General features: G+C 45.9%; 1 protein-coding gene across 1 annotated transcript in view; it reads right to left on the minus strand.

Annotated features, from left to right (window-relative positions):
* LOC306773307 (thyrotropin-releasing hormone-degrading ectoenzyme-like) overlaps window positions 1–12,394 on the minus strand; it is a gene marked incomplete at both ends in the record, with an annotated part of 278,364 nt that overhangs the window by 241,834 nt on the left and 24,136 nt on the right. Inside the window, one exon of the mRNA XM_079263095.1 lies at window positions 4,982–5,258. Coding sequence (XP_079119221.1) covers window positions 4,982–5,258 — 277 coding nt within the window. The remainder of the gene's footprint in view (window positions 1–4,981; window positions 5,259–12,394) is intronic.

Here is a 12,394-nt window from a genome sequence, read left to right on the forward strand (position 1 = left end):
AAGACACACTGACGTATGAGGCCGGCGACGTGAGGCAGCATGTGGATCCAACATTCCTCATTGTAAGGGAACAGAAATGGAGTCTGAGGAGGAGAGGGAGCATCCAGCTTGTTATCAGCCTGCATCTCTGATGGGATGGGGTTGCATTAGTGCCGATGGCGTGGGCAGCTTCCACATCTGGGAAGCTCCATCAATGCTGAAACATCTGCTCCCATCCAGACAACGTCTCTTTCAGGGAAGACCTTGCAGGTTCCACCATGCTGGACCACATCCTGATGGTGGAACAGGAGAACTGGTCCAACAGGACCACGCTGAACCACATCCTGATGGTGGAACAGGAGAACTGGTCCAACAGGACCACGCTGAACCACATCCTGATGGTGGAACAGGAGAACTGGTCCAACAGGACCACGCTGAACCACATCCTGATGGTGGAACAGGAGAACTGGTCCAGCAGGACCATGCTGAACCACATCCTGATGGTGGAACAGGAGAACTGGTCCAACAGGACCTCGCTGAACCACATCCTGATGGTGGAACAGGAGAACTGGTCCAACAGGACCACGCTGAACCACATCCTGATGGTGGAACAGGAGAACTGGTCCAACAGGACCACGCTGAACCACATCCTGATGGTGGAACAGGAGAACTGGTCCAGCAGGACCATGCTGAACCACATCCTGATGGTGGAACAGGAGAACTGGTCCAACAGGACCTCGCTGAACCACATCCTGATGGTGGAACAGGAGAACTGGTCCAACAGGACCTCGCCGAACCACATCCTGATGGTGGAACAGGAGAACTGGTCCAGCAGGACCATGCTGAACCACATCCTGATGGTGGAACAGGAGAACTGGTCCAACAGGACCATGCTGAACCACATCCTGATGGTGGAACAGGAGAATTGGTCCAACAGGACCTCGCTGAACCACATCCTGATGGTGGAACAGGAGAACTGGTCCAACAGGACCACGCTGAACCACATCCTGATAGTGGAACAGGGGAACTGGTCCAACAGGACCATGCTGAACCACATCCTGATGGTGGAACAGGAGAACTGGTCCAACAGGACCTCGCTGAACCACATCCTGATGGTGGAACAGGTGAACTGGTCCAGCAGGACCATGCTGGACCATATCCTGATGGTGGAACAGGAGAACTGGTCCAACAGGACCTTGCTGAACCACATCCTGATGGTGGAACAGGAGAACTGGTCCAGCAGGACCACGCTGAACCACATCCTGATGGTGGAACAGGAGAACTGGTCCAGCAGGACCATGCTGGACCACATCCTGATGGTAGAACAGGAGAACTGGTCCAGCAAGACCATGCTGGACCACATCCTGATGGTGGAACTGGTCTGCTGCAGTCCAGTTCCACCAGTACAAAACATCTGGAGCGTCATGGCAGCAGCTGGATTCCTGCATCAGACCAGAACGGGGCAACATTCCTCTCCTAAAACTCCAGCAGCTGCTCTCCTCAGATCCCAGATGTTTCCAGACAGATGTTGGAGGAAGAGGAGATGCTAACGATGCTAAACCTCCTGCTGGAACTCCGTGTTCCAGATGTGTTGCTGCATCAGATTCACAATCAGCTCAAATTTCCCACCAAATGATAAAATGTCTCATTTATCTCCTCCTGGGAATGAAGTTTGGCTTGATGAGACTCCTAAAATCTTGTGTTCTGTTTTTATCTATGTTTATAAAAGTGCCCCAAGCACTACAAGCAGCAACACCACTAACTTCTCTCTGCTGAGCTTTGGGCCTTTTGGCATATTAATGCTCCAAGCAGCTGAGAATTTCTTTTCCCATCTCCAACATTAGTGTAAGGCCTTGTTGGAGTCTTGCCTGGGGAGGTGCAGTTTTCTCCCTCTCCCTTACAGGAAGCCACATTCTCAGATCTTATATGAAAAATGCAGCACGTATCTGCATCAGGCTATCGCTGCGGTCCACATGAGACGTGCCCTCCCATCGCATCCTCCTGTTCTCACACAGCCCAACTGGGAGAAGAAGAAAGTGAAGAAACCATGACAACCTGTCAGGAAACAAGTTAATTATCTCTTATCTGAGGATGGCAAGCCGGTATCTTCAGTTCAAATCTAAATCAGCGCGTCACCCTGAGATAACAAACGTTACAGACTTAATTATATCTGCAGACATTAAAAAGCTACATCTAGATTTCGACCTGAGCGGTCTCAAATACAGATTATCTGCTGATAGTAGATAAGTACTGCTCATGTGGGTCACTAAGTCACAAGTCCTGGTAAAACCAGCCAATAATGTCTTTATCTGGAGGTCTTTAGCTTTTGTTTTCCTACAGGTTTAATGTGTCGTTTTATCAAGATGACAACCTGCACCCTGAAGAGGACCCCGATCCCTCGAGACAAGACCGACTTCTCTCAAAAATAGACTGCAGTGATTTAAGAAGATGCTTTCATGAAGCGGTGTGACAGGAAAACAGAGACCGATCACTCTTCTTCCAGCCTGTCGAGGCGAAGGAGGCATGTATCGTGTCAGGCTGAGGTCTGAACTCAAGACAGATGGACTCGAGTCTAGAACACCTTGTCATACCGAGGTCGACTCAGTGGCTGGAAGGAATCCAGATCCTGTAGCTGCAAATCCAGCCCAGATCACCATTCCTCCACCACCGTGCTCACGGTTGGTCTGTGGCGCTCGTGCTGACAAGGTTTCCGATATGGACCAGTTTGGTGTGGTTTGTCAAAAGGTTGCTGTGTTGTTTTCCTTACGAGCCGTACCGGTCCAGGCTCTTTCTGTCACGAACTTCAAGCTAAACGTTGGTTTTAAAGTAGCCACAGCATGAAAACATGGAGGAATGTATCCTGTCTGGTTATATGGAAGAAGAAAGAAGAGAGTTCAGGCTAGAGTAGGATCCAGTCCACCACCACAAACCAGAACCGATGCCCAACTACCACATCAAGCTCCACAGATGGCACCTGAGAAAACCAACCAATCTTTTCTGTTTCCACTTGTTGCAAATGTTTCTGCTTGCTAATCGGATTATTCACATAAAGAAGTTTCACTTCCCACGTCTCTGTGATGCAGTGTTTCTCCATTCCAGTCTTCAGGCCTTCCTGCCCTGCATGTTTTAGACATGATCCTCCTCCAAAACACCTGAGTTAGATTATTGAACTTTCTCATCAAGTTCTTTAGAGCCTGTTGACGAGCCTTTAATTCATCCAGGTGTGTTAAGGTAGGGTTGCCTATAACGGTGCATCAAAAATGCTCAAAACGCTCAACACGGGTCACCAGACTGCCACCTTTGTGTCCTGATGCCCAAAACGCTCCTGCCGCATCTGCCGCTTGTCTGGAGCGAGCGGCAAACGCAGTGGAAAAGAGAGGAGGGAAGGCGGAGCTTTCCTCCCGGTCAGTCTGAATGATGGTGGATTCAGTAGAGAGACGGCATGGTTTTATCTAATAAATAAAGCTGGAGAACGTCGTCGTAGGACAGTGATAGTCACTGTTAATGCAACAAGAGCAGCAGAGAGTCACCACCCCCTCCAAACAAAGCGTTGCTAGGCAACATATCCTGCTACGTTGCCAAATCAGTAACATTCAGCTTTTTAGCAAGGAATGGTTATCCTAAATATTACACGGCTTCTTATGCAACAGTATATGGTGAAAATACAACAATGCCTCCAGAACGTGTGCGTTTCTTTTTCATTATATATACGGAGCTACCGACGGAGAAGCTTGGTGGAGTTCGGTGCAGCTGAAATCAGCCAAACCTGGCAACTCTGACGGGTCAATTAGGGCCATTAGGACAGCAGAGTTTCTGCAAGCAGCCTGCAGCTCTTGTTTGTGGAGAGAACTGCAGCGTTGAGGATCATTATGACTTGTTTAGATGCATTTTCAGACAGCCAGAGGCTGCTTCACGAGCCGCAAGGCAAGAGTCAGAGAGCCGCATGCGATGAGGAACGCTGTCGTAGGAACGTCTCAGCCCTGTGTCTGGGTTCACCACAGAAATCCTCCAGGAGCTGCCAGCTGATTGCTCTGATTGGTTGACGTCTCACGTCAAGCGGCCAAAGCTCAGATTTTCCATCTCTGGCTTTTGACGCGCGGAACTTCTTAAAATTTTGGTGCGTGACGTGTGTCACGCCAACGCTCAAAAAAGCTTGACGCCTCCTTGACGCACCCCCATATAGACTTTACACGTAAACCTGCCGTTCTTGACGCTCGAAACACGTCTGGTGAGAACACACCGTAAAAGAGGCAGGGCAGGGGCGCCTGAGGAGTTGAGAAACACTGCTGTAATGTGAGGCGGTTATATCGGCGGCAGTGTGTGTGTGTGTGTGTGTGTATTCATCCCTTTCAGACAGAGAGCTCCACCTCTGCTCACTGGAAATAAGAAAAGACTGCGACATGCAGACATGAGGTCTAAAATCTAAATCTGCAGAACGCCGTCAGGTTTATTCTCATGAACAACAGCAATGAAACTTCTGTAATTATTCCACATTCCAAACGCGACTCAATCCCTGTCATTTGTTTCCTCCTGGCGGCTCGAAACAAAGCCATCCCTCCCGAGTCACAGCTTCATTATGTCAATTATTGTCTGATGATAATGACTGCGGCTCATTTTTCATGTTCCAACCCCAAAGAAGAGGACTGATTGATATAAAACCCAGTCGGAGACAGCGATGATGATGATGATGAGAGAACAGGCTTGTATCCACATGGGTTCCATGAGAGATTTTCCTCTCAGCCTGGAGACAAACGGGAGTCCCAGAAGAGAGCCCAACAGAAACGACTCCAACGTCTGACAAGAAAATCCACAACATTTGGTGTTTGGGATCTAACGAGACCATGAAGTCAAATTCAAGCTGAAATGTTTTAAAAAATAAACGAGGGCGCTGAGGAAGAGGCATCTCTCATCTATCGTTAATGTGCTTCCATTTGCCTTGGAAACCTGGAACAGATGCGGTTTCTCCCACAGATTAAAGCTGGATCAGAGGTTCGGTACTGACCGTCACGCCGCCGTCCGTCTGCGTCTCTCTGTAGGTGAAGTTGCACACCGCCCAGGCCAGGTAGTACGTGGACATACGTGGCGTCCGGGCAAAGCGGTTGGTCAGCCAGCCGTCCTCGTCCGACAGCGAGCTGCTTTCCACCGGCATGTTGGACAGCGAGGTGTACTGAGGGTCATGGCGGAGGGTTAGGGAGAAGGTGGCCTTGTAGACGGGCTCGTCGAAGCAGGGAAAGGCCTTCCGGGCGTGGATCGGGCTGAACTGCGTCACCGCCAGGTAGCTGGGAAAGAAAAGCATCGTCAAGAACAAATTAGCCAGAAATGCCAATCAGAAAACACCTGAAATGATGCTTTTAGACTCAATATGACCTTTAATCGGTGCGAGATCGACTGGATGTTGGGCTCAGGTGCTGATCACACATCAAAACACAACTCAGGCTCATGAACATGGCTTTAAACAGTCATTAAAGCCAAAACTTCGGTCCCCATGAGGAAAACGCAGCCCATGTGGGTGTTTAGTAAATTACTCGCTGTTCGCTGAACACCATGCTTTCTGAAGAGGAGTTCAGGGATTATCATACATGACTTGTTCTTCCTTCTCTCCAACTTCTTCTGCTTCTGACAGGAAAAACAGTCATTTTCTGACATTTTACTGAGCCTCATTTTGATTCTGTGAATAATCCGAGTGTGCTGAAGGAGATGCTAACAGTGTGAATGTTCAGACTGAGCTCCAGTGAATGTGTTGGCAGACAAACACCAGGATCTTTCCAGACTGGATGAGTAGAAAATGTGGCAAATGCAGAAATCTTCAGGCCTGGAATAGATTCTTTTCCCAATTCATGCAAGCGTCACGCACTAGGTACATGCTCCTAACTCCCAAAGGCAGAAAGGAGATTTTATTTGCATTGCATTTTCTTATTGAATGCATCATATTGTTGTAAATTCTTGTGAAATGTTCAACATGGAGGCAGATTTGGACAAGCTGAAGAAAAGACTATTACAGATTACCAAGCTCGTGGCGTGAGCTTTAGGGTCCGGTTGGCAGATAATGGCAAGCTGTACCGGACACACACATGATCATTTAAATGTGTAGCCATGTAAGTTCTTCTTGATCTAACAATCGAGATCGTAAGACATCAATGGTTCAGTTTCAGTCCTCAGACTATGTTTTATATGTCATTGCAACTTGTTGATGTTATATTTTAAAAGAGAGCCGTGAAAATATTTTCAGCCTCTCCCGCAGCATCATCCCTCCGGTGAGAACGTCAACCAACCTTGAGAGCAAAGCATCAGTTTAGTAAATTTCTATGAACGCACGTAGACTGTTAGCACTGTGCAGCAACGTATCAAGGCAGCGTAACGACCTGCTTTTTAACATAAATATTTTATATGGAGGAATGAACTGCATGAACACACATTTTTCTGACTATATGAGAGGAAAAGGCAGAACAGGACTGGTCGTACAACTATCGTACAACGCAGGGTGCAGCTTCTCTGCCTGGCCAGCAGGAGGTGCTGCTGAGGCATTTTAAAACACACTAAATGCCATCAGTTTCAAATCGACACGACAGGCAACTGGAAATGATCATATGATTGTTTTATTATTACTGATAATATAACCTAAGTTAAAAATATATTGACTAAGTATTAAAATGTAATAATTTTAGAATTTACTTCTTTCTGCCTTGAGTCGGCACCGCCTACCCTGCCTGTACACCGCTAGAATTTACCAAAAGTAACTCTAACCTGCCTCGAAGCCTGGAAAACATCTTTAATTGCTTTTTCTTTTGTCAGTTAAACCAGCCCACCTCGCTGTGAAAGAAAATTAGGATGGTTGTCGATCCACTGAGAATGCTGAGGGAGTTCTATGTGTAATAAATAAGTTTGAACACAATCTGCATCGTCAAACAGAATGACGTCAAACAATCTGCAAAAAATGTGTCTAATTTAACTGATTTTTAAAGTCAAATCATTTCAGGGGACTAAACCCTCCATTTAGCTCCAAACCGTCTTCTTTTACCCTAAAACGTCTGGGGCTTCGTGCTGTGGTGGACACTAGCACGATACGGACCAAGAAGAATATAAAAGGTCAGAATTTGTGCATTTCTCTATGAGAGAACAAGCAACTAGACTTGCTACATGAACTTGACAAACAGGAGCCAAACACTCGTTGCCTTCTTCCGTGGGACATCAGCAAAGCACCACAGCTGGTTGTTTAAAAACCAGAAGTCCAGAAGGAAATTTATGGCTGCTGCTTTTCCAGCAGACCGGATGCAGACCTCCGCCCAGCAAGTTGGGCTGGTTTCAGGATGAGAACCGGGTCCACCGGTTCTACTGATGAAGACAATTAGAGAAAAAAAACAGCTGAACTTCCTCATTTACAAAGTCTGAGCATTATCTTCATCTTAAGTTCAGCTTCAGTTTCTGACCGTTTGAACGACCAGGATCTTACAGGAAGGTTTAAAAGTATTGACACAGTCTACGCAGCGAATCAGTAGAAATAAAAGTTCAACAGTGTTTGTCAGCATGATGATGCCATGAGCGTTTTGCATTTGTTTGGAGTCTTCCTGGTACATATCATCAAATTAATGCTGCAATATGAGCTTGGAAACCTGACATGAGGTGTTTGGAGCGTTGAGACTTTGTGCAGATGAAGTTAGTCAGTAACTGTGCCTACAGATGAGCTGAGGGTCAAACACTACAGTCACATCATCATTGTTGGAGCAAAGTGAGAAATGTTCATGGTTTATAACTGATTTTAACTTTTTAAAGGGAACCTTTTCCAGCTGCTATCAGGTGAAATTTAAGCGTCCGAGGTTGGTTTACAGAGCAGTTTCCAGCTAACGTTTGCAGACATCTGTCACCACTGGGCTAACAGGCAGCAGCACCAGAGTGCACCTAATCCGTTAAAGCCCTGCAGTTTTATTGCACATGAAACCAAAATTTCATCTCTAAAAGCAACATGATATTTGTCCTAGAAAAGATACACCTTTGCTTGCTATCAGAGAAGCACAGGAGTCCTTTCACCAGGACCCATTAACCTCCAGATTATTCTAACAAGACTCATCTTTCTGCTTCTGCTTTTCTAAAAAATCTCCCAATCTCACTCTTTTCTGTTATGTTCTACACTTTTCTTCCCTTTTTCTCCATCTTGCCCAACTTCCAATTTCCTTCTTCTATCTCCTTCTTTGACCCCTCTTTCATTTCACTTCTCATGTCTGTGTCAATGTAGCTCATACCTGGGTGGATCCAAACAGTCATCATCATCATCTCCACAGGGGAAAATGGGTTTTTTGAAGCAGGCGGAGAGAAAAAATGACATCTTTTGCAGCCCTTTTCCACCACAGCTGCTTGTAATTTGGTTGAGCAAAAGGCTGCTGCCAGCGTTCGACTTCGCTCCGTCTTTTGATCCGTTCACGTCACGTCGGCTCGATTCTCTGGGTGCTTTTCAGATCAATGCCGATTGTTCTGTTATTTTGAATTATTCTGATCACAAAAAAATTGACACGAGCATAAAAATGGGTATTTTCATTTTCAAAACGACTGTCTGCTACCAAACACATCGTAGAGTCGTCAACAATCACACAACTGGGATCCAAACATCAAACCTCCACTTGTTCATACTGCTGTTTACTGGAGATGCATCAAACTAACAAAAGAATATATTTATCTGCTTTCTGCTGCATTATCCACATCCTCAGCTGTGATCATCTCCCTGAACCACGGAGATACAACAACCAAGCTGACATGAGAGTGATGCTTCAGAAAGGCCTTTCAGACAACTGCTCCCACTAAAACATCCTGGAAAATCCACAGATCCTCTGTGGCTCCACATTTTGACCTTTTCTAAGAAAACTGCAATGAGTCTTCCTCTTTGTCTCATTTTACGGACCAGACTCTCTGGAACAACCTTCACACTGATCAATGTCTGACCAATGAGAGATTTTCTGCTTCTTCATATCAGTTTGGCATTTTAGGGTCTTTTTGAAGCTGACAGGGTCGGATCTGGTAAAAGCCCGACTTCTGATCGCAAAAGAGGTTTTTATAAAAAAGCCATTGTTTTCTCAGGGATAACGTCCTCCTTTGTCTTTGGGGGGTTCACACCATTGTGGTTATAGTGGTGTGGTTATCACACCAGTAACAAGGCCTGAAATGTTCAGGGATAGTATTGTTGTTGTCACCCCCCAACCGCGCCCCCTTACCCAAAACAGGGCACTTTACGGCCCCGGTACGGCCAAGACATGGATTTGTCCAACGTACGGTCAGGAGTCCAGGATAATAAAAGTTTATATCGATGCTCAAAACCTGGTTATCTATCCTTCCACCCATTTTCTATTTCTGCTCAATCCAGTTCAGGACAGACTGGGTGTGTGGGCCGGTGGGGGGGCTTTAACAGCTATCTCTCTACAAACAGCGGTTTTCAGTATGGCCTTGAACCGGCCATCACTGCTGCTTACATGTTCACGCAAATAAAACTACTGAAAAGAGCCGTTAAAACACAGAAGCAGCTGTTTTCCAAAAGAAGCTTCAGATTTATTGATACGAAATCAGTCAAAGGATTACATTTCCTGTGTGAAAGTAATCATTTATGTCTATAGATGAGGTTCGCTTCTCTTCCTTTACCTTGAATGTCACCTGGGGACCAAGGAGTTGTGGTGATCAGGTCGTCTCGTTGAGATTAGAAATCTTTTTTACAAGGTAGCAGGCATTAAAAATCAGTTCCTGAAACATGGATATGTTGCACAGATGAGCAGTAAAAGGACAGCTATTCATCTCAAACTCCCTAGAGAAGCATTCTTTACGTTATTCTTCAGAACCTTTAAGAGTTTTTTGGAGATTATTTCAGAGCCGTGAAGCGTCGCGGTCTGTGAAAGCTCCAGGGAACGTTGAGGCTTACCAACTCGAAGGTGTGCAGACGGAAACTATTACAGCTGGCAGTCAGAAGGGGAAGAGGTTTTTCTGGCCGTTTACCCTGCAGAGCTTCCTAGATGACCTAAGACACAGAGATGATGGAGCAGGGATGCTCATTTTGGTCCGATGAGGGCCTAAGTCCTGCAGGTTTTCAGTGTGTCCCTGCTCCAACTGTCATGACTTCTGCTCTGCCCTTAATGAGCTGCATTCTTCCCCTGCCTGATTGCAGATTGTCTTCACCTGTGCAGCTCATTATTTAAACACCTGCTCAGTGCCAGATCATCTGTCTTTGTGCAACTTTCAAGCCTTGTTTCATGTGCCCTGTTTCTAGAAGATTACCTGGTTTTGACCCTGCCTGTCCCCAACTACTGCCTCTGCTTCTGGTACCTCCTGTTGCCGAATGTTCCCTGGTCCTGACCCTGCCTCTAGTCTCTGCTCTTTGGATCCCTTCCCTCTCCTGAGACCTGTGTATGACCCTGGACTGCCTTTGGAACCTGAGTAATTGGATCGTGGAGATCATTTTCCCTGGATGTGATCTGGAGGATCACTCTGGTGCTTCCTCTTCACCCAGCTCCTGGTAACCATTTGTTTTGGCCTCTTCATGATCATTCCACCTCTGTTTTTGGCTCATCTCTGGTTTTGTGTTCCAGACCTCCTGAAGACCAGATGAGCAAGACCACCTTCAACGCCATCATTTTTTCAATAAATCTGTTTTACCTCCACTGTTGGCTGAGTTTTGGCTTCTGGCTTCGTAATCCTTCCACCAACGTGCCTTTTCACAAGGCTGGAAATAGGAAGGGAGGTTGTACTGATAAAAGCCTGTAGAAAATTTATTTTTAATTTATTTTAATAAAAAAAGATTAAGGTCCAAGTTGATAAAAATGTGTGAATTGTTTGTTTTAAGTCCATCTAGCACTTTAGTCTTTAACAATGTTTTTGCTCCTACATCTTAAATCTTGACAGTAATTTAATCATCAATGCACACGAGTATTACAAAACAATCCGTTAATAGGAATGTGATGGAGAACAAGGCAGAACTGGCTGCAGATCTGCAAACTCTTAGAAAAGCTGGGATGTCCGGGTGAATCTCCAGACAGCGATGTCAGAAAGCTGACTGCTCCAGTCGAAGACGACAGACGTCATGTAAATGGAGAACAGGTTTAGTTTCCCCAGTAAGAAATACCAGCGTTCCGAGTTTTATGAACCAGCGAGACCCAAACAAAAACACTACTGGTCCCAGAACCATGTCAGACCAGCAGGGAAATAGCCGCTATACCAGTATGGACCCAGTGTGGCAATGGTTGGATGGGACACTTTTCTTTCTGCACAAGTCTCCTTTGGACGTTTCGTAGCTGTCATGGGGCGGTAGGGATGTGGACCCAAATGTAGGAGTCAGGAAGCCAGTATGCAGAACTCAGACGTAACTATAATCCAGGACAAAGTGAAGGCAAAACTAACAAAATGAACTAACCAACACAAACTGAAACAGAGGGGTATAAATACACTGGAAAAAACGAGACACAGGTGAACGGAATGAACTGAAACAAGAGCAGGTGAAACCAATGAACAGGAAATCAGTGAAGCTAAACAAGAACCAAGAGAACCAAACCAGAAACCAGACGGCTCCATCCAGAGCCTGGAAGGCGCTGATGACCTGATCATACCTTAGATCTTTGGAGAAATGTGGAACTGGCCACAACATGGAGGCTGTCCTGATTCCAGTCACCAAAGAAGGGTCTTTAAAACCATCGAAGGTGCTGAACTCTCGACACGTCCCCTGTCCTGGGAGGGAGTCTGCTTTTAGAGGCTTCTTGGGAGGGTTAGAAAACCGTTGGGAGAACTAATACCTGTCTCTTCTTCAGCTGCTTCCATTCTGCTTCTATAAAGACATTTCACCAGAAGCTGAAAAGAATCTGTTCAACAGGAAAATACAATGCGGACAAACTCTTCCGTCCACTTTGGCGGTTTGACGTGAGCGACGTATGGATACACTAGGAAAATGGTCCATTTTCAGGTGTTTTCTTTATCTGTTTATCTGCTATGGCGTGTGATGTTTTGCTTTAATTTCAATTAATTTTTACCATGTGAAGCACTTTGTGCTGCTGGTTGCATACAAACAGGGTGATTTCCTGGGAAAACGGGGGTCCGGCAAAGGAACGGGACTGGGATCTGTACCAATCTGGTTCCTTTAAGCCAAATCCAACCAGACATATGAAGAAGGAAAACAGATTTAGCAGCAGCTGACAACACACATCATGACTCTCATTCCTTCTAATTTGGGAAGAATGACAGGATAAATGAGGCTTGTTGAGCGGAAGTGCGGTGCCTTAAAGGACCGCTGAGATGACCCGAAATCCACGAACGACGGAGCAGAAATCATCTCGCTTTCTGCTTCTGGGTTCAAAGTGGAAGTTTTAGCTCCTTCAGCTCAAGAACTGGAAGTAAATCCATCTGAAATACGTGAAACTGTCATAAAGCTGGATTTTGTTTTAGTCTTTGAACCTTT

This window comes from Telmatherina bonti, assembly GCF_933228915.1.
Source record: "Telmatherina bonti genome assembly, chromosome: 23".
NCBI lineage: Eukaryota > Metazoa > Chordata > Actinopteri > Atheriniformes > Telmatherinidae > Telmatherina > Telmatherina bonti.